The 23,290-nt window shown below is 40.0% G+C and overlaps 1 protein-coding gene across 2 annotated transcripts; it reads right to left on the bottom strand.

Moving 5' to 3' along the window:
- Positions 1-4,557: 4,557 nt before the first annotated feature.
- LOC128699662 (migration and invasion enhancer 1) lies at positions 4,558-22,779 on the bottom strand. Of its 2 annotated transcripts, XM_053792419.2 has the most exons (4): positions 22,620-22,779; positions 20,804-20,901; positions 13,247-13,415; positions 5,060-5,200 (listed from the first exon to the last, which is right to left on the bottom strand). In XM_053792419.2, exons 1-3 carry the CDS (start codon positions 22,643-22,645, stop codon positions 13,252-13,254), a joined length of 288 nt encoding a protein of 95 aa, XP_053648394.1. In that variant the 5' UTR covers positions 22,646-22,779; the 3' UTR covers positions 5,060-5,200; positions 13,247-13,251. The 2 variants fall into 2 exon arrangements, with proteins under 2 accessions (XP_053648395.1, XP_053648394.1); XM_053792420.2 differs by lacking the exon at positions 13,247-13,415 and having other exon boundaries at positions 4,558-5,200.
- Between the last annotated feature and the right edge of the window lie 511 nt (positions 22,780-23,290).

The raw sequence follows: 23,290 nt of genomic DNA, 5'->3' as shown, positions 1-23,290 counted from the left end.
GAGCAGACTGAGAGATCGATGCAAGAGAGTGTGTGAGTCCGAGGATCAAAATGGGTGTGAGTACCTGTATTTAAAACATGGAGGGGGTGGGTGGCAAGAAAAGCCTCTAACTGAATGCCACGAGAATCACAGTGAGACCCCCCCAAAGGAAATGGTGGGCATTAAAATCACCAAGTAACAGAATCGGTGGTGGTAATGACGAAACAAGAAAGGCAATATCCGGAATAGATAATGCCCGAGAAGGAGAGAGATATAAAGAACAGAGCGTATACCACCTATGCAAGTGGATATGGGCTGCTGTGTAATGCAGCGAAGTACGAACAAATAGCTGATGGTACGGAATATCAGTGCGAAGAAGGGCACTTTCATTAAAAGTCCCATCAGGAAAAGGATCTGAAGAATACAATAAATTATAGCCTGAGATGGGAGAGATAACAGCAGAGTGTAATTTTGGTTCCTGTAAGCAAACACCAACAGGGGAAAACTGGGAGAGTAACATCTGAAGCTCACCCCGATTACCCAAGGCCGCGTATATTCCACTGTAAATAGGCCATGACTGGCAATGATAAAGATACCTGAAATCTGCAGGTAAGGGTTCCTACGGACTAGAGGGGTTAGAAAAGTCCACATGCGGAGGCAGTGGAAAACGTTCAAGCAGCGAAGGAACGGTGCGCTGTGAAGAAAGGAGTTTCGCAGATGGAGTAGAGGAGAGAGGAGCGGAGGGTGGATCAGTGTCCATTGATGGTTTGGTCTCTGCAATATATTCAGAGATTGCTTCAAGTGTTTCAGAATTCAAGGACCCCAATGGAAATAGTCACTCTGACTTTTTTGGGTTATCCTAGGTTCTCTACACATATGCTGCTATGTATGATAATTCTATGTAACTGTATTTGTGTATACCTGAATAAATTTACTTACTTATGGGAGACAATATTGGAAATGGTAGGGGGAGGATGAGTAAAGATTGGAACTGTAATGGACTGTACCAAGGTAGGGGGGGGGGGGGGCAAAAGGGTGGAGGGAACTGGAGAAGCATGGAAGGGGACAGAAGAGGCAGAAACCTGGGAGGTGGCAGAAGAGGAAGAAACTTGGGAGGGAACAGGGGAGGAAGGTACAGTACGAGGAGGAGAGTGAACCTCTACACTTGTAACAGAGCCAGCGAGAGGGGGAGAACCAGGTACAGAGACAGGGAAGGGAAAATGAGGAGGTGGAAGATGGGTAGGAGGTGTTAACGGACCTTTTTTTGACTTTTGAGAAGTAGAGGGATGATTGGGAGGAGGTGTCATACGAGATCTTGTCGCTACTGAGGCTTGTGAGAGAGAACACGAAGAAGCAAGATCAGACTGAGACGGTGAAGTAGGGACGTCTGAGCCGAGGACAGCAAAAGAATTAGCTACAGGAGTGACTATGGGAGAGGTAACCACAGAGGTGGGTGCAGAAGATGGGATACCAGAAGTGGGGGGACGTTTTGAAACACGGGAATAAGAAACACGAGTTAAGTCTCCCTTGGAGGCGGAGATGAGAAACTGCCATGGCATAAGGGAGACCTTCTGCCTCTTCGAGGCAACGGATTTCCCGCTCGTTTAACCCTTTGACTGTTTTCGATGTATAAATACGTCTTACGAGCCAATGTTTCTGACGTATATATACTCAATAATTTTAGTGGCTTCAAATCAAGTGGGAGAAAGCTGGTAGGCCCACATGTGAGAGAATGGGTCTGTGTGGTCAGTGTGCACCACATAAAAAAAATCCTGCAGCACACATTGCGTAATGAGAAAAAAAAACTGATCGTTTTTTTTGAATAAAACGCCGACTTTGAGGTGTATTTTCGTATAGTATTTATCGTTGTATTCGCGTTTTCATGGTCTTAGGTGATAAAATGGAAAACATATTACAGAAATAGAGATGATTTTCCTTACTTTTATGATGAAAACGACCTTGAAACTGAGCTCAAAGTAGCGGAAATGTTCGATTTTTACCAATGTTCAAGAGTAAATAAATCACACCACACGTCCAATACACGTCAACTGGGGAGTCTAATATTCTTTCACTAGTGCACTGATATTATTTATACCATTTTTACAATAATGCAGTCGTCTGCATAACAGTAAATTTTGTATTTTTTTGTATGAATAAAAAATCAAAATAGAAAGCAATAATAATATAAGAGGGGCCTAGAGATGTGACTAATGAACAGAGCACATGTTATTTTAGTGCCACGAATGTCTAACTTGTTTATTCTGGACCCTATTTTGAAATTGGCATCTTTTTTATTTTGCGTGAAATTGGCCAAATTGCCAATTTCTGACCACCATATTGGGTAGTCCAAATTAGTAAATGGGAGGTTTCTTTTACTCAGCTGATAGATAAAATGGAGTTCTAAAGAAATAGCTATGAGTTTGGTTGACTGGAACACTGGAATTGGCTGAAAATTGGGCTCAAAGTCGGCGAAATCGCCGATACGCATATGTCGCCGAGACCGCTAACTTTGCGGGAGCATAATTCCACGAGTTTTCGACCAAATTTCGAACTTTTGGTGTCATTACCATCGGGAAAAGATTCTCTATCATTTCATAAGAAAAAATAATTTTGCTTTTTTTCAAAAATTGAGCGACATAGAATGACAGTTTCAGAGAGGGGCCTGAAACAGTCAAAGGGTTAAGTAGACTTGACAACGGCGAGAGTACGAAGGGTGAGCCTCATGACAATTAAGGCAAGAGGGAGGTCGATTGCAAGACGTATTAGAATGGTCATCGGCACCACAGACTGGGCATTCGGCGATAGATCTGCAATATTTCGCTGGATGGCCAAATCGCCAGCAATTTCTACACTGTTGCGGTGTAGGGATCACCTTTCGAACTTGTAACCTATGTCCTGCTACATAAACTGAGGATGGGAGTTCACGGCTGTCAAAAGTTAAACGAGCCACATTGCTAGGGTATCGTCTCCGCCCGCGGGCAGGAAGAACGTAAGTGTCTACCTTGAGGATTGGGAGATCTTGGAGTTCCAGCTGTTCAAGAATGTCAGTGCCACATGTCTGGAAATTTTGTTGAACTATGGTATGGGGCAGAATGACGGTACCACTACAAGAATTGAGGGAATGATGCTTTTCAATAGTTACAGGAACAGTATCGATATGGGAAAGACGAGAAAGCTCACGAGCCTGGGTAGCATTCTGTACAGTGACAATGTGCGTACCGCTCTTAAAAGCATGAAAAGAAATATCTTTACCAACATGGCATAGGAGTGCCTTGCCAATACTGTGGTCAGAAAGATAGGCAGTAGAGGAAGTCGGTTGTAAAGTGAAGAATTTAGTCCATTGTGCAGTCAAACTGAGCGTGGAAAGGTAGTGAAGGACGTGTCGATCTTTTCTGAGAAGAATGTGAAGGTGTAGAAGTATCATCAGCAGGTAATTGTCGTTGTCGTTTAGGCGTGGGACCAGAGTTGGTCCGATGTGGTACGGGCCGGTGATTCGAAAATTGCCGCACCGTAGAGGGAGAGGCTGGAAGCACAGTCAGAGGAGAGCGAAGGTCAGATAAATCGAAGGAGTCAGTCGAGGCCTCAGTACCTGAAGCGGGTGAGGAAACAGCACCGGCAAGAGGTACAGAGGCATGAGGAGTGTCCGAAGAGTGGTCCAAAGACGAGGCGGGGTCAGAACGGGGTGCGGTATCAAGAAGGGGCCCGGGGGTAGCAGGTTCATGGACTAGGGCTGCCATGGTTAGGTTACTTCTTTCTTCTTGTTTTTAAGAAAAAAAAAAAAGAAAAAAAATAAGGGGGGGACCGGGGAGGGATAGTTCCTAGGAGGAATGAAAGGGCCAGAAATCTCCCTCCGTGCCCAAGAGGACCTCAGCACCGCAAGTAGCAAGATGCAGCATGGAACCCGTGCCATACCCTACCCATCATGCCAGTAAACCGGCAATCCGGGATAGCAACCTCACATCTGCCGAGCTACCTCGGTGGACAAAAGAGAGGGCGGCCGGAAATCCGCCACAAAGCATACCTCCTTCGGCCACCACCCCCGGAATCCGAAAGGTGGCTTCCAGAGATACACCCGTCGCCCGAGAGACACCCAAAGCCACCCTCCGGGATACCGGAGAGGGATCAGGACATCCTCAGGCAATCCAGATTCCACGGCAAACTACGCCACCGCCAAGAACCTCAACGGAATGGGATGGACCCCGGTGTCCTTTCCCCTACCTAGGAACTAGCGTGCCTGTGGAGAAAAAAAAAAAAAAAAAAAAAAAAAAAAACCAAAGGCCAAAAAGGAAGGGCAAAAGGGAGGGGTGGGGAGGAGGAGGAGGAAAGGAAAAAGGGGAGGATGGGATAGGGAACGGGGGATTGGGGGGTAATTAGGTTCGGTCTGAGGAAGTAGACAGACAGGTCTAATTCCTCAGACCAAGAGCCTCTTCACCATGCCAAGGAGCCCCCCCCCCCCTTGAAGAGGACTTTTAGTATAAGCATAGGTGGTAGCCTCAGACCAAAAGGGCTCCTACCCTATGATGCTCATTAGGCCCCTAGTCAAATAAGCTTTTAGTAAAAGGTAATAAAACAAAAGTAAAAAATATTTATCTTTACCAAATGTTACAATGTATAACAACTCATTAAAATTGAATACAATGAATATAAAGGTGTGTTAGAGGTGAGTAATGTAATGAGCACCCATACATATCACTTCCAGAAACAGCCACACTATTGTGTTTGAACAATTTCCTTCATCAACAGTATCATTGCACAGAACACTCCAAACATCTCAACACACCATTAAACTACTGCTGGTAGCTTAGCACAAATAAAACAAATTTAATTATGGTGGTATAGTATAGCAAGGAAGAACCTTGCTCGTACAGACCAGGCCACGGGTGTTGACCCCCGAAACCCACTCCAGGTATACATATCACCCACTAGGGGTGTCTATACCACTATATCAGCTTATAGCATAACTGAATACAAATTTAATTACACTTTATTGATGAAAACTTTAAATGCTGTACTATATCAGTTATGCATGTGCAGGCTCCAGGAGCTTTAATGAAATTAAGTTACAAGAGTGTGCAAGCTGCTGATGTTTTCTTCACAGTGCCAACAGTGTCACCACGTTCTGCAGCCGCCGCAATTTCAACGACCTCATCAAAATTGGGAAAGCCCCTGCGTTCCAACTTTGAGAAGACCATCTTACCATCGATGTTGACTTCAAAAGAACCTATGGAAATAAAAATGCATTTAATTTAATAAAAAAAAAAAAAAAGCAGACAAAACAAATTAAAGAATTTATAATGATAGCTAATATTGAACTTAAAATTCCAGATATTAAATATTTTCTAAGATGTAAAATCCACATTCATGGGGAACTGCTAAACTCACATGGGTCATACAATGCCTGGGCATGGGATGTAATTAGATTTGACTCAAGGAAGGAAGGAAGGAAGGAAGCTCCAATTCCTTAGCTCAAAAGCCCTTAGGGTTCCATGTAAAATCATTTATTAAAATGAGGTATCAATGTTTTGGTGAAAATTCAATTAGCATCTTGAAAGAACATCACTACAGTGAAATGACTCTCTCAATATACAGTATATGCACTCTGATCACATTATTTGGTGCACCCTTACACTTACTCCTTAATGGGAACATCTAATCAGACTCACTTAGCAGCAGCACCACCATGCTTAAACGCATACAGACATGATCAAGAGGTTCAGCTGTTGTTCAGGTCAAACACCAGAATGGATAAGAAATGTGACCATGGAATGATTGTTGATGCTAGACAGACTGGTTTATCTCAAACTGCTGATCTGGAATTTTCACATACAAGCCTAGAGTTTACAGAGAATGGTTTGAAAAATACAAAACATTCAGAATGACAGTTCTGTGGGAAAAATACCTCGTTAATGAGACTGGTTCAAGCTGATAGTAAGGCAAGACAAACTCAAATAGCCATGTGTTACAACAGTGGTAGGCAGAAGAGCATCTCTGAATGCACAACATGTCAAACTTTGAAGTGGGTGGGCTAAAGCTGCAGAAGACCACACCTGGTTCCACTCCTGTCAGCTAAGAACAGGAAACCTGAGGCTACGATGGGCAGACTCGCCAAAGTTGGACAGTTAAAAACTGGGGGAAAAAAAAAAAAAAACATTGCCTGGTCTAACAAATCATGACTTCTGCCATTAATTTGGCATAAGCAACATGACTCCATCCTGCATTGTGTCAACAGTTCAGGCTGATGGTGGTGGTATAATGGTGTGGGGAAAGTTTTCCTGGCATACATTAGGCCCCATAATACCAAGTGAGCATTGTTTATATGCCATAACCTATCTGAGTACTGTTGCTGACCATGGACATCTCTTTATGGCTAATATGCATTGTCACAAATCACATGTTATCTCAACTGGTTCCACGAACATGACGGAGCTCAGTTTACTCTAGTGGCGTTCAGTCATCAGATCTCAATTCAGTACATCACTTTTGGGATGTGGTGGAACAGGAGATTCCTAGCATAAATGTGCAGCTAACAAATCTGCAGCAACTGTGATGCTATCATGTCAACATGGGCTAGAATCCATGTCACGAAGAATTTGGATTGTTCTGGGGCAAGTCTGGAGGAGGATTCTACCCAGTACTAAAAGAGTAAGTGACAACTGAGTGTATAATTTTGTTTACTACCCTGTGCTCCATTTATTAGAATATCCATTTTCCTACTCTTCTTGTGTGCTTTTTTTTTCTTTTCTTTTCTTTTTTTAAAACACTGGCCATCTCCCACTGAGCCAGGGTGACCTAAAAAAAATTTTCACCATCATTCACTCCATCTTGCCAGAAGTATGCTGATACTATAGCTCAGATGCCCCACTAAAGTGCAAATATCCCCACCCCCTCCTTCGGAATGCAGGCACTGCACTTCGCACCTCCAGGACTCAAGTCCAACTAACTGATTTTCTTGAATCCCTTCACAAAAAGTTAACCTTACTCACACTAACAGTTAGTAGTCCTAAAACCTATTTGCCTATATTCACTCCTACCTACCACACTCACATACACCTGCTGGATGTCCATCCAAGCCCACTTGCACACAAAACTTCCTTTACTCCTCTTCACTCTTTCCTAGGGCAACTCTTACCCTGCTTTCCCTCCACTCTAGAGTTATACTCTTAGTCATCCTATTATGCTCCATCCTCTCTAAATATCCGAACCACCTCAACAGCGCTCTGGATAATACTGTTAGTAACTTTGCACCTCCTAGTCTCAAAGCTACAAATTCTCTTCATAATATTTACACCACACATTGCCCTCAGACATCTCCACTGCCTCCAGCCTCCTCCTTGCTGCAACATTCACAACCCATGCTTCACACCCATGTAAGCACGTTGGAACCACGATATTCTCGGACATTTCCTTCTTTGCATCTATGGATATCACTGTTTCCACAGATGCCTCAATGCACCACCCACCTTTTCAATTCAATGGTTCACCTTGTCTTTCATATACCCACCTGGCAACAAGTCCACACCCAAATATCTGAACACACATTGACCTTATTTTATGAGCTATCACTATGATCGCATTTGCCAACTGCCTTAGTCAACTCCATGTAGACCACATGTGTTTTGGGTTTCTTCCAAAGTTTAAGTAATTCTGAATTAGCAGTAGTGACAGCATCTTGCTAAATCCTGAGGGACTTGAGTTGTGTAGGATGTATTATTTTAAAATCTATAAATTGGTGTCAGATCAACCTTTCAAAGATTTCTAAGGTGTGTGATGTTAACCACCATAGTACTTTTTGCCAGAACTCTACTGCCTCCTTAGTGCAGAGGAGCTGTCTGTATATTTTAAGGCCTTTATCATTTCACCTAGATCTAAGCTCTTACTCCAAAGAACAATGAGGGCTCTTGCAAGTAGTGTTCTGCACTTTTTTGTATAAGCCTTATAGAATGTTTCATGAATTAAGCCCAGTTACTGCATTTGGACATACGAATCTGGCATTTTCATTTTTAATGATTTGTAGGATGAGCAGATGTAATAAACTTTTTGGATCCTCAAGTGTCCTACCTTTGCTGGGGTGGGGGAGGACTAAACTGTGGGGGTCATATAGCTCCTGGGGGAATGGAAGGCAATAATGTTCAAATCAAGAAAAGAACAGGTCCAATTTGTTGAATCAAGAGCCCTTTACTTGTATCATGGTACCTCCCTTGAGGGATCTAAGTTGAACCACCTAAAATGCAACCCCTTTGGTAAATCTGATCAACCCTGTATTAGAGAAAGTAGCAATATTTTTCTAATGAAAAACCATGAAAAGCCTGTGATTTTTACAGGAGGGCCTCACTTATACAGCAGGTTAAGTTACAGGCTACAGCTGTAAAGCAAAAATAGCTGTAAAGTAAATCATAGCCCCTTTTCACTTTCAAATGCATACAAGTCTTGATAACATGTTTACATTACCATATTAAGCAAGAAATATAGCTAGGCCTACAAATACATATACTACAGTGCACATATTACATACTACTTACCACATATTACTTTCCTAATATTTTTGTCCTTAGCTTATAGTGGATGGTGGCTATATTGTAGGAAGTCTGAATAAATGAAGAATGGGTATAACTGAAAACTGCTGTAATAGCAAAACTTAAAGCAGGGCCTGCCTGTACTATGTAGTCTTGTTACAAAACAATGTACACACAAGATTAATATAATCAGGCTGTCCCCTAACTACCAAACAAGTTGTGTTCCTGATTTACAGACTTAGAAATGAGTGACTTGTAGAGAACAATTCTAAGAATAAAGGATGGTTATGTTCACACATTAACACTGAGTTCTTGATAGAACACGAGGCACAAGACACCTAGGAAGAGTTATTATACAGGTCGGCCATCACTAATCTGGCAGTCAGTTATCCAGTTCCATCAGTAATCCGGAAATCAGCTATCCGGTTCCATCAGTAATCTGGCACTAATTTTGGCTAGCATAATTTCAAATTTCATTAATATACCGACTCAGAAATTGTGCAGATGGTTGTAAATCCACAGCAGCAAGCCAGTGAAGGAGAAAGCAGTGATGAAAATGAGGAAGATGTAGCAGAAAGAGTCTATTGATAGGTTAATTAACCACTGTAATCCGGCAAACTCACTAATCCGGCACACTACAGGTCCCAATGATGCCGGATTAGTGATGGCCGATCTGTATTCATGAGTAATCACTTAACCCGCCAGGGTTATACAGCACCAAGGGAATGGGAGGCTACCAGGCTCCATCTTATGAAAGGGAGGGAAGCTCTAATTTGTTGGATCAAGAACCCTTCATCAGTATCAAGGCACCCATTTCCTACCATTAAAGTGTGGGGAAGGAGAAAATACAGAAAAAAAAAAATAAAATAAAAATAAAAAAATATATATTTAATTACCCCATCCCCCCCCCAGCCATTTTAAGTTCTTGTATACAGTAAGGCCCCGCTTTACGGCATTCCGCTAATACAGATGCTACAAATCATGATCAAAACGCTATATATGGCTCCCCCACCTGACTTTCTAATACAGTCACCATGGGTTACCTGGTTTGTTTACATTCTCCATGAGCACAATGCTCCATTATGTCTGGAAACCTTCCAAAATTTCAAGTACATATTTTAAAGACATTTCATATTTTATATATACGTACAGTGGTACCCCGAGTTTTGTACAGCTCCAAACTCGAACAATTATGCAAGTGTATAATTGTGAGTGCTTTTGTAAGTATTTTTGGGGGTCTGAAATGGACTTGTCTAATTTACATTATTCCTTATGGGAACAAATTCGTTCAGTAACGGCACTCGAACAGCCTTCTGGAACGAATTATGGCCGAAACTCGGGGTACCACTGTACTCTGACATTATACTTGTGTGTACTTGTACCTAAATAAACTTACACACTGTGCCTGCATGCAGGTATATACCTTTGTCTTATTAGTCTTGAAGACGCTATACTAGCAATGATAATAACACAATAATAATCACTGAGGAGCATTAAATGTCATATATGTTGATTAATCCATCTATGATATTTTTTCAAAAATATATAATAAACATGCTACGTAACAAACACGATAAATACACCCCACAGTAGAATAAATTAACAAATATGAAATGTTTTTCCAGTCATCTTGTCGGAGTGTCAGATAGAATAACGTTTTCTCTAGTTCAGCACCAGAGAAAATGTGTACACAATAGTATTACTGGGGGTAAGTGTAGAAAAATATTTCTTCCATATGCCTTCACTCAGAGCGTTATTCCTTCTAATAATGGTCTGTTACATGAGAATGGGAGTATTGTTCTTTATTTATTCTACTTTACCAACGTGGAGACAACTTGTACACAATGTAAGGTGTTTGCATTATGGTAAAAGACTCAGACGTGAAAATGAACATGTATCAACCATACCCAGATGTGTTACTGTTTGTTTACATACTCTGCGGCTCTGTCCTCTCATTTACTTTTTCTCTCTCTCTCATTTATTCATTTTGTATTGTTTACTCACCTCTCACCCTACATTAAATCTATAAATATTTTAAGGCAAGTGATGAGTATACGTACTGTATATGCATTTTATCGCTCTAGGGCGCTTTAAATGTCATGGTACAGTGGACCCCCGCTTAACGACCACCTCCCAATGCGACCAATTATGCAAGTGTATTTATGTAAGTGCGTTTGTACGTGTATGTTTGGGGGTCTGAAATGGACTTATCTACTTCACAATATTCCTTATGGGAACAAATTCGGTGAGTACTGGCACCTGAACATACTTCTGGAATGAAAAAATATCGTTAATCGGGGGTCCACTGCATATTACGTGTGGGTGGGCTGACAATTAGGGCTACCATACCTACCACACCTCACATCTTACAATAAATATCACTCACCTCTCACCCTACATTAAGACTACAAATATTTTGAGGTAAGTAATGAGTGTACTTTGTGTACTTTACTTTCTTTTTTCTTTAATGCCTAGTTCTATTGATAACTCAATACGTATATGTTAGTGTAAACTTGTTATAAATGCATATAAATGTCAGGTAAGTGGATAAAATGGCGTTCTGCTTTCTGGCAATGTCCGCTTTCCGGTGGTAGTTTGGAACCTAACCTGCCGTATAAGTGGGTCCCTACTGTATAGAGAATTTGCATGCTAAAATTTCTTCAGGCTAGATTAACAAGAATTAGGGTTCAAACAGGTTAGGTAAGGTTAGTCAGGAAACAAAACAAGTGTTTCCCGACACGGGTCTTGGTCATATGATGACCCACCATTGGCGCTTTCAATAATCTGACCGAGGCCTTCTGCTGGCTTATTGGTCCGCCCCTTTAAAAATTACGTATGGTTATAGTTTGGACATCAAGCATACCACTTAAAGGATTTGAAAAAATGTTATGTTTTATTTAATTAGTACAATTATGTTAGTAAAAAATAACTAGAACTGCATTAGATCTATTTTAAAGCAATCCATCCTTGCATTACACCATTTATTTTCTTATTAACCTGCAACAATTTATGAATGTTATATTAGGGGGATTTATTTATTTCAGATTGTTCTAGGTTACTTTAATGCAAAAGCCTATATACATAGTATATTTAGCAAACGGTAAATAAATTACCAAATTAGAGGGACATATCTAGCAGCAGGATGGCACTAACCTTATACCAAGAACTTGTAAAAAAATAAAAAAATTTTTTACATGTGGTGTGGATGGGCTGTTTAAAAGCATAGATTTTCTAAAAATATACGTAAATTAAACCCTGAACTTCACACCATCCCATAACCATAAAAAGTATAGTGTGTCATGCCTAGACAGCCATGTAAGGTAACTACACGTGAAGGAATTCAATGCTGTAATTCACAAATAACCCAAACTTTGAAGAGGAAAAGTTAAAAGACATTTTAGTCCATTCTAGACCACTATCATGCCACAAACCATGCAAGAAAATCAGAAGAGAACCAGAAGACAGTTTGGTAAAAGTGGGGGATATTTGTGAATTGTTCCAGCCATAATACTAGAGCTTTTATTTTTAAATGCTGCCATTTCTTCAGGCTAGATGAACAAGAATTCAAGCTTAGACATCACAGAAATTGCTACAAGGAATGATGCTTGAAGATTAAGAAAATGGGAGATATTAAGGATTAGCATAATTATGGTAGTAAAAATTTAAGGAAAAAAAAGCTAGACTACTTTAAATGATTAGGTGATCTGCTGTAAAAGCATACCCTTTTAAGATGCAGTTAAAACCAAAGTTTAGTACTCTTCCACAATCATGAAGCAGAATGTTACAAATGAAGGTGCTAAATGGAATGAATTTAGGGAACAAAATTTCACAAAATTTGTAACGACTAGTAAGTTTGTTTAGGTATACACAAATACAGTGACAGATTATCATACATAGCAGCATATATAGAGAGAACTTAGGATAGCCCAAAACAGTCAGTTTGAACCTGCCATCTAGAGATCTCAGAAACACTAGCCCAGGGCCTCTGCCCCATAGATCAGTGGGTTTAGGTACTTGGCTAGTAATTGTAGGATCTTTTAGACCACAGGTTCGAACCTAGTCACTCCATTTGTATTACATTTGTTAAGAATATACAACACGAACAAATTTTAATAAAGCTTTTACCATATGTACAGTAAACTCTGCAAAAAATTGCAACCTTGGGACTAATACCATGCTAATTTTTAAAATTGGCAACTATGCTGGCTTCTCAAAAAAAACTGGTCAATATGACTAATTTTAGAACAGTTACACATGTGAGGCATCATACAGTTAAGTTCCTGATCTGCATTGTTGTGATGCTTTCATCTGACTGCATCTTGCTCCAGCTTCTAGATTAGGCCTTTGTCAGCAAAGGCCTAGTCTAGGACCAAGCTGCTGGGAGAATGATCCTTGAAACCATCTTTAAGTAACCATGAAGAAATCTGCAATGCCATCAAACGATGGGAGGAATGTGGCATTTGCAGTCTAGAACCCCACAGTACTTGTGGGAATTGTTTCAATACGAGATATTCCAGATAAATTGGCTTAGATGCTGGTTTCTTAATGAACATCCCTATTAGGGGCCATTCTTGAAAGTGCCATTTCTCATTTTTTTCTGAGAGCCAGTTTTTATAGAGCTTATTGTATATATATATACACACACACACACACACGAGCATACTCTTACAACGAAGTCTTACTGTGTACAGTTAAGCACAATGCATATCATAATAGACTCGATGCACATTGTAATAGACTATACTGTAGATCACCTGGATTACATCACACTGCATCCTTCTGAGTGTGTCTTAGAAACCTGCCGTACAGGGCTTCCACCTTCTACGTCAGATGCAATATTTACCACGTCGTCGAAATCGGGAAAAGCCATAGTTTGAAGTTTGGAGTGCACCGGAATATCATCAACACTAACCTCAAATGTAGCTTGTGTGCAATGAAAATGAAACACAGAAATTAGTCCTACTCATCAATAGGCTAATTCTTACTTTAAAAAATATCAATGGCTTCACCCTTACTACAAAATACCAAATATTCAGACAGCACACTTCTAAGCTTTATACTTAAGTTTTGCTTGTTAAGTCCCAGCATCATTCTATTTAACCTATAATTTAACACATGTATGTCAATTGCAGTTCTAAGCCTACCAAAATTAAAGTAGTAGTATTTGCTTTCATAACCCTTTGAAATGTTTCAAGGTAATTTGACTCCCAGTAATTTTACTTTCCATGTAAAAACTTATACTGTGCCTTATTCTGATTTAAATAAATAGTTAAAAATTAAAGGTTCTTCATAATTTCATTTTACTCAATAGATTGTGGAAAGCCATACTTGTGCACCAATGCACTAATTATGACCATGCTTTTTTTTCACAATTTCTTGCTTAATCTTCAGAGAAATTGTCAGTTTATTGCACATGATGTAGTAACAAAAGATGATGTAATTAATCACAGTTATGAAGGGTAAATAATCCAGAGTTGATGCAGACAACATACGTGGTAGTCTCCAACTGACGAGGAAACAACGAACTGTAATAGAAATGCTGATATTGGCTAAGATGTTACCCCAGAGATATTCATTCCCATCTCTGACTTACTGCTGAGTCACCACCACACACTCAGACTGGCACTTTCATTGGGTCAGACGTTGCCTGAGAGGCTAGTTGCCTGAGGCCCACGCATGTGCTGACCATCGTACATGCATTGCATCTCAAATGTTTCATCACAACTCTAAACTAATTCCATTATGTGGGTAAATCATAACTTAAAATTATCTTAACTCAAAAAACCACTGTACTGTAAAGGTAAAAAAATTAAGTGAAAATAATCTTAAAGGTATATAGCTACAATTTACACTAGACTAGAATGCAATGTGATGTTCTAATAAAATAATCTGAACAGTAATCACGTAAACTTTGAATACTGAACTTTAAAATTTAGAACTTTTGCTAAGCACTCTTTTTAATTAATGCTTACTACAATAATGAATGGATTTTTATTTTGACTGATAAACTACTACACATTCTCTATTTTAATTGCATAGAAATTAATAGAAACTCAATCCAACAAGATCAATTTTAAGAGGAATATGTTTCTAGTGTTGTAACTACAGGTATATGTTCTCTTCAAGTTCTTAAGAAAATGTCTTAGGTCTGGATTGTAATACCTCTGGGTCCTAAACTTGAGTGAGCAGTAGAATGTGAGCATTGCACTAATATTTAATAATTTTAGAACCTGTAATAATGGCACTGACCACTAGCTAGAATTTGTTATGGTCCTATTACATTCATGGGGAAGTCCTAAGCCCATAAGGGTTATTCAGAGCCTGGGAAATGGGAAGCTATAAGGTTTGAGCAAAGGAAAGGGAGGGTCTCCATTTGTCTATCACTTCAGTGCAGCAGCCAACAAATTTTATTATTATTACCACTATCACAGGAAAGGCTTAAACCCATAACAATCACACATCACCCAGGGAATGGGAGGTATAGTATTCAGATTTTATCCAAGGAGGGAGAAGTTAATTAATACCAAGTATTTGGCTTAGATGAAGTGCAAAATACATACCTCTATGTACAACAAGGAACTGTACGGGTGCCCCGTGGCCTGGTGGCTAAAACTCTCGCTTCACACGGCGAGTGCCTGGGTTCGATTCCCAGCGAGGGTAGAAACATTGGGCATGTTTCTTAACACTGGTTGTCTATGTTCACCCATCAGTAAAATGGGTACCTGGGAGTTAGTTGACTGGTGTGGGTCGCATCCTGGGACAAAACTGACCTAATTTGCCCGAAATACTTTGAGAGCATAACAAGCGGCTTTCTATATAGTAGTATGTCATTGATGTCAGTTAGGCCTGTATACCTTGTACATGTACTTGTAAAAACAAATATATATTATGCAGAATCAGGAAAGATGGGCTCTAAACCTAGTCACTTTAATCAAGAACTCAGGAATAATAATCCTATGGCACAATTAACCCTTAAACTGTCCAAACGTAGATCTACGTCCACATACAGGGGCTCTGAACGTAGATCTATTTTTTTTTTTTTTACATGCTGTTGAATGGGGAAAATCAAGGTCAGAGTGCTACGCACGTGAACACAGACCTATGTTTGGACAATTTAAGGGTTAAAGCTTTAAAGCAAGAGGATAGGATTATTGGAACAAGAAATCAATAAAAGGATGATGTACCTGCAAACGATTTTACTGCCAAAATTAATGTCCCCTCCCCCGATTCAATATTCAGAGCTAGCTGCAAGAATTGTATGGATGCTGTTATAGGTGATAAAACAGGAAGCAATATTTCTCCTCAAATCTCTGGACCTAAAGCTACGAGGCCAAACAAGGTGAGCAAGGATTACTAACCACTCGTATGAGGCAATGAGAAAACTTGGACTTGCCAAATGTCATTCTTGAGAAAAATTACCTACCAACTTCTGCAACATGTTTGCAACAGTATCTCAGTAGCCAATCATATAATTTTGATAAAACTGGTTTAATTTTAAAGTAAATTTACTGAGCTTTAAGGTGGTATGGCGAGTTCAACAGTTTTCTCGAGAGCCAAATCACTGTGCTCGAGCATAACCGCAGGGTTAAACATCCCTGTGTATTCTCAATGGGAAAAGGCAGGGTGAAAGTGACAAATTCAACACTAACTCGCATGTACAGTGGAACCTCAAATATCGAACTTAATCTGTTCCAGGAGTTAGTTCTAAATTCGAAAAGTCTGAAAAGCGAAGCAATATTTCCCATAAGAAATAATGGAAATACAATTAATCTGTTCCAGAAACCCAAAAATATTCACAAAAAAAAAAAAAAAAAAAAAAAAAAAAAAAATATATATATACATTTTGTAGAGATTAATTATAGTTTTACATACACACAACAAATATAGTGTTCAATTATGTATTAATAAATTTAAATAAACATAAAATAACATTTTACTTACCTTTACTGAAGATTGGTGATGGCATCTGGAAGATAGGGAGGATGAAGATTGAGACACTTATGCAGCATATAGGAATCTTTATTCACAAGATAGGGAGGAGGAGAGAGGGAGTTGGGGGTGAGTGTTTGGAAGGAGAATCCCCCTCCATGAGGACTTCAGGTATCAAAGCCCTCTCTGGGGTTACTTCCCTTCCCTGTCTTTTAATGCCACTAGGACCAGCTTGAGAGTCACTGGACCCCTGTTTCACAAAATAACTGTCCACAGTCCTGTTTCTGGTGCCTCTAAGATTTCCCTAAAATGGGACATGGTTCTGTCACTGAACTTGTTGCAAAGAAGGCTTGTTTCAGCTTGCTCAGGATGGTACTTCTCCACAAACATTTGGACATCATTCCACTTGGGCATCATTCCACTTATGTATTATTTCCTTCTTCACATCTATGGTGTTTCTCACTTTCTTTACCACAAGGTTACCACTAGTAAGTTTCATTTCTCCCATTGTAGCTTATTTCACAGCCCCACAAGCACTAAACACAATGAAATAATAGTAAAATGTTTGAATGAGATCACAGGTTAGTGTTCACTCAAGCATCAACAAAACCAGACTGGCTCACAGCGCCTGCATAGGGACATGGAGCGGGCTGCCAAACAGGTCTGGTACCCGGCGGTTCGAAAATAAGGGCGGGTTCGATAATAGGGACAAAGTTGGTTTGAAAAAAAGGGTTCTATTTTTGAAGAGTTCGATAAGCAATACGTTCGAAATTTGAGGTTCCACTATGATATCTGAAAGAATGATGAACATGTTGGTATATAAAATGCAAATTTCGCTTGCTGGCAAGGTCTGTTTTCTTCTCAGCACCTCATATTAAGGCTACTGTCAAACACTGTCAGTTGTACATATAGGCATAGACTGATTAATGAATCTCAACACTGCTTTACAAAGGAGCATTCCTGTCTTACGAATTTACTAACTTTTTTCACTAAGGTGTTTGAGGAGGTAGATCATGGTAATGAATATGATAGTGTGTAAGTAAGAAAGTAAGACTTTCAATAGAGTTCCACATCAGAGGCTATTGAGGAAACTTAAGGCACGTGGAACAGGAGAAAGTTTTTCCTGGGTAGAGGCATGGCTGACAAATAGGCAGCAGTGTTTGCATAAATGGGGAGAAATCAGAATGGGGGCATGTCACAAGTGGTGTTCCGCAGGGTTCAGTGTTGGGCCCTTCGTTGTTCACAATTTACATAAACGACATGGATGAAGGAATAAATAGTGACATAAGCAAATTTGCTGATGACACCAAAACAGGGCTTCCAATTCATTCTAATGAAGACACTAGAGCACTCCAGGATGATTTGAATAGACTGATGCAATGATCAGAGAAGTGGAAGATGTAGTTTAATATAGACAAATGCAAAGTTCTAAATGTTGGACAGGAAAATAACTGTGCCACATATAAACTAAATAATGTAGATCTTAATACTACTGATTGCAAAAAGGATTTAGGAGCTCTGGTTAGCAGTAATCTAAAACCAAGACAATAGTGAATTAGTGTTTGCAATAAAGCTAACAGAATCCTTGGCTTCATATCTAAAAGTATAAATAATAGAAGTCCTCAGGTTGTTCTTCAACTCTATATACCCTTGGTTAGGCCTCATTTGGATTATGCTGCACAGTTCTGGTCACTGTATTACAGAATGGATATAAATGCACTGGAAAATGTACAGAGGAGGATGACAAAGTTGATCCCATGTATCAGAAATCTTCCCTATGAGGATAGACTGAAGGCCCTGAATCTGCACTCTCTCGAAAGGCGTAGAATTAGGGGGGGATATGATCGAGGTGTATAAATGGAAAACAGGAATAAATAAAGGGGATGTAAATAGCGTGCTGAAAATTTCCAGCCAAGACAGGACTTGCAGCAATGGTTTCAAGTTGGAAAAATTCAGATTCAGGAAGGATATGGGAAAGCACTGGTTTGGTAATCAAGTTGTGGATGAGTGGAACAAACTCCCAAGCACAGTTATAGAGGCTAAACCGTTTAACTCACACCCACCCACACGAGTGGGTGTGGGTGGGTGCGAGTTGGACCTGACTAACTTGTGCTACTAGGTTTGATGTCGTGCTCTTTCCTTAAGTGGAAGTGACCTGACTTGGTGGGTCATTGGGCTAATCTGGGGAGGGAGGGGGGGGGGGGGAAATGGACTTGCTCTGCATGGGTCAGTAGGCCTGTTGCAGTGTTCCTTCTTTCTTATGTTCTTATGTACATGTACCATGAAAGTTTCTTGGGATTTCGAGTACATGTATATGAATATAATTTCCTCCCTTTGATGGTTTTAAAGTATGTATCCTCTGATGTATACTAATTACATAAACCCCAGTAGGTAAAGCACTGCCCTGCTCTTTCGATGTTACATAGTCTTGCAATTCATGGGGAAGGCCTATGAACGACAAACTTGTGAACTAAAAACCTGTGAATTGAGAGTATTGATTCGGTGACTAAATCAGTACATAACCCACCACCAGACTGCAAACAAGTGATACACTACCAGACCATAGATTCAAGAAGGGCCAACAATGAACCTCACATTTTACCTCCATCCACCCCACAAATGTATTGCCTGCAGAACAGCCCCATGGACAAGCACAACTATTATAATCAGATGTGATTATCATATCTCCTATACAGTACTATCCTTGCCCAAACTATCTGAAAATAATTAGAGGTAACCAGATTGTAGCTAGTTCTCAGCAGTCTTAATGTTGTACAAACCATAAAAACTATTTGCATTTCCCCTGTACACTGTACTTTTTCCAAACCTCCAGCATGAAAACACTCATAGTGCAGGCTTTGAGCCAACAACCGTGCCGTAACATTTGGGGTCACAACACTAACTGCTCTCGTGCTGAGGATGCTCATGAAGATCTGGCCCTCAACCTGATACCATTTGAGTGGGTTTTTGTTTTAGCTGAAATGAATCATACCTTTGAAAGGAGTTACATGGTCTACATAGTACACTAATGGACACATTTTAATCATAGGTAAGCAATAATGCAAAAACAAATAATGTAGTTCTTGCAGCAACTATCTGACAGTTTCCACCAGACAGTTTCTAATCAGCTATGATGTACTTCTTACAATGGACTGTGTGCTGCTAGTACTACTGGCCTGAACAAGCAAGCAACCATGAGGCCTTGTCCAGGCTGTGGAGACCACCCTGGAAGGACATTATTTAAACCTTCAATCCTGAGGCATCATACTGCCAAGAGTCATGTTAGCTTCTGCTGATTTTAATCAGCAAAAGTATTTCCAAAAGCAAAACAGTATTGCATTATACTGTACAAGTGCTTTTATAAAAAAAAAAATTTGATTAGGATAAATGACCGGGAATAAAGAATGACTGGTGAAATGGTTAGGTAAAAAAAAAAAAAAAAATAGTAAAAGTTAGCAATGTAAAAATGGCAGGTATACATATGGAAAAAAAGAGGGTAAAAATAGTGAGCAAGTGCAAAAGGAAAGCAAATGAGATAATGGGTAAATGTACCAAAATATGTTGCTGTAAGAGACTGCTTAGATTAATAAGTTGAGAAAGCCTGGGAAACAAATGGACCTGGAAATTAAGAATGAAAAAGGCAAGATATAAAACAGAGAAGTAGAGGTATTGGAAGGATGGGGATTATATTTTGAGCTGTTAAATGTTGTTGATGCAAGGGAAGCATTTATTTCATGAATGGAGCAGAAAGGGATTGAATCCATGAATAGAGAAGAGCTAGAATGAATGAGGAAGAGTGATTCAGGGGGCAAGATGACAGGAGGTACAGCAGGTGGATATTTTTGGTATGACTGTTGCATTTCTTTACTATGTGCATGAAAGAAGGGATGGCAAGGATAGCAAAAGTATGCTTAGGTTCCTTAAATAAGGAAAGAGGGGAACAGGAGTAAAAATTGAGAAAAAAATCTCTTGAACATAGTGGGTAACACATACAATAGAATTATTACTGAAAAAGTTAGAAAACACAGTAGGGATGACGAGGAACAAAAATGATGGACAAGGTGAATCACAGAAGGAAAGATAGTGTTGAGGCATCTGAGGAAAAAAGTTCATTAATGTGAAGAAGGCTCTTAGAATGTTGCAGCAAAAAAAGAAGCTGGAGGAAGTGAACACGAGTTTCACATCACTGTGCAGCATGAATATTATGAAGCAAATAAAGAGACCATTAATTAAAAGACAGTGGTGATATGAAAGGTACAATTCAGAAAGATGAGCGAGGATGATGCAATATCCCCACATTACCTTCAAGACAGGTACTGAATAAGTGTCCCTTGCATGGACACTTAATATGAAATTAAATGACAAACTGAAAAAGAACTTACTTCGGCGGCCAACAAAGCCAGTCACCTCTGCTTGAGGAACTTTTGCCTTTATCATCCTGGCTAGTTCCTCATAGCGGGGGGCGTACCCTCATCCACCGCTGTAAAGAAAAGCAAAATTAATTGCTAGCAGTAGTGGTAGTAGCAGCAGTAGTATTAACAGCAATAATAATAATAATGTATACTGTAAATCCTAATGAAAATTAATGAAAATAAAAACAATGATAATACAAGTATAAGATAAGATTTCATTCGGATTTTTAACCCCGGAGGGTTAGCCACCCAGGATAACCCAAGAAAGTCAGTGCGTCATCGAGGACTGTCTAACTTATTTCCATTGGGGTCCTTAATCTTGTCCCCCAGGATGCGACCCACACCAGTCGACTAACACCCAGGTACCTATTTGCTGCCAGGTGAACAGGACAACAGGTGTAAGGAAACGTGTCGAAATGTTTCCACCCGCCGGGAATCGAACCCGGGCCCTCCGTGTGTGAAGCGGGAGCTTTAGCCACCAGGCCACCGGGCCACCCCACCAGGCATGTTAGGTAGGAATGAGTGGAGGCAAGTGGTGTTCATGACTTGATGTGCTGTTGGAGTGTGAGCAAGGTAATATATAAGGATTCATGGAAAACAGTAAGCTGGACGTAAGTCCTGGAGGTGAGAAGTGCAATGTCTGCATTCAGGAGGGGTGGAGATACTGCAGTTTCAGAGGTGCATCCGAGCTGTTGAATTTGCATGCCTCTGGCAAAACACTGAGGGGAAGAAGTATAATGGTGAAAGTGTTTATTCCTTTTCAGGTCACCCTACCTTGGTGGGAGAAGGTCCGAGTGTTAAAAAATAAACTATTGCAGTATAGAGTACCATTCAAGTTGTGATGTTCACACATTTTTGGCACAAGAGCACATGAATGTTTCCTACTTTGGTCATTTTACCTTGATCTGGAACAGCTGGAATAAAATTATTTATGCTACTGTGAATCTACGAAAATACTGCGGAATTTGAATAAAATCTACAGTGAAGCTCATGGTATACACTGAACTTCTTACATAAATAATACAGAATTACTTTGATTACACAGCACCTATGGGGGAGGGGATAGAAGGCATTAAGATACATCTTTATTTCTTTGTAAAGGTTATAAAGTGTAATTACAATTTTGCTGTCCGAAATGCCTCGGCATAATAGTGCCTTTCTTTGCACTTAGCAAATTATTATTATAATCAAAAAGAAGCGCTAAGCCACAAGGGGTATACAGCTGCACTTAGCAAAACAATATTGTAATTACACATTGTAAACTGCAAAGAAATAAAAATTTGATTTTGAAAAAGAAAGCCACTCATGCAGGAAACCGAAGCACAGATCCAATTCCCCAGATCAAGAGCCCCTCACCAGCATCAAGGAACCTCCCTTGAAGGAGCTAAACCCATAGGGGTTATACAGACGTCCGTCTAAAGATAAATGGGTGAAGGATCGAGCCTACACTCTCACTCCTTGCCAAGAATGGCCCACACGGACTTTCACATTTATCTGAAAATATTATTATCTAGGTGCTAAACCCGTATGAGTAATCAGCACCTAGGTACTGGGAGATATCTGGTGTATTCCAAAGGAAAAGGTAAGTTTAATTCCTTGGATGGATCAACCCTTGAAGGACAGAACAATATAAAAGTTGCCATCTAGGTATTATTCTTGAAGAAACTAACTTAAATATAGCATTACTACACTACTTTCTCTATGGTGTTCTCCTAACATTATTGCTGGAGTATCAGGAATAGTTGTTTAAACAAAAATGATCTCTAGCAACTTCTATTAAGCTTACCAATACTCTACGACTACTTTCACCATGATGACCTCGAGTGTAGAGGTCTAAACGAGGGAAAGTAACAGAAGGATGTTAATACGTCTACCCTCGTTGGTGTCTGTGATCACACTAACAGTGTTGTGGTCCTGGACACTGGGCACAGCAGCGTTGCCAACACCTTACAAAAATAAAAAGTTACTGAACAAGTAACCCAAAATAAATGATTAATTAAAGGGTTGTTAAGAGCTTTAGACTCTTAACGATTTCTAAGTTTAGCTTTCATTGACGTAACTCTTGAAAAAAATCAAACTAGGACGTTATTCATTGGTAGACAGTGTATTTTCCCTGCAAATTCTGTAAGGACTCGAAGCATGTGAGATCTCCTGCAGCATTTCCCCTCAAGGAAGGTTCCTTGATGCTGGTGTGGGGCTCTTGATCTAGGGAATTGGATCTGTGTTCCAGTTCCCTGAATTAAGCCTGAATACCTTCCACATCCCCCCCCCCACAGGCGCTACTAGTGCACTCGGCTCACACGCTGAGGTCCGGGGGTCGATCCCCTGTACAGGTGGAGACACTAGGACGTGTTTCCATGTTCATCCATCAGTGAAATAGGTACCTGGATGTTAGTTGACTGTTGCGGGTCGCATCCTGGGACAAAATTGACCTAATTTGCCCGAAATGCTCTGCAT

The sequence above is a fragment of the Cherax quadricarinatus genome, chromosome 67, assembly GCF_038502225.1.
Source record: "Cherax quadricarinatus isolate ZL_2023a chromosome 67, ASM3850222v1, whole genome shotgun sequence".
In the NCBI taxonomy this organism is placed as follows: domain Eukaryota; kingdom Metazoa; phylum Arthropoda; class Malacostraca; order Decapoda; family Parastacidae; genus Cherax; species Cherax quadricarinatus.
The sequence above is the reverse complement of the archived record's forward strand: the minus strand, read 5'-3'. Positions and strand labels throughout refer to the sequence as shown.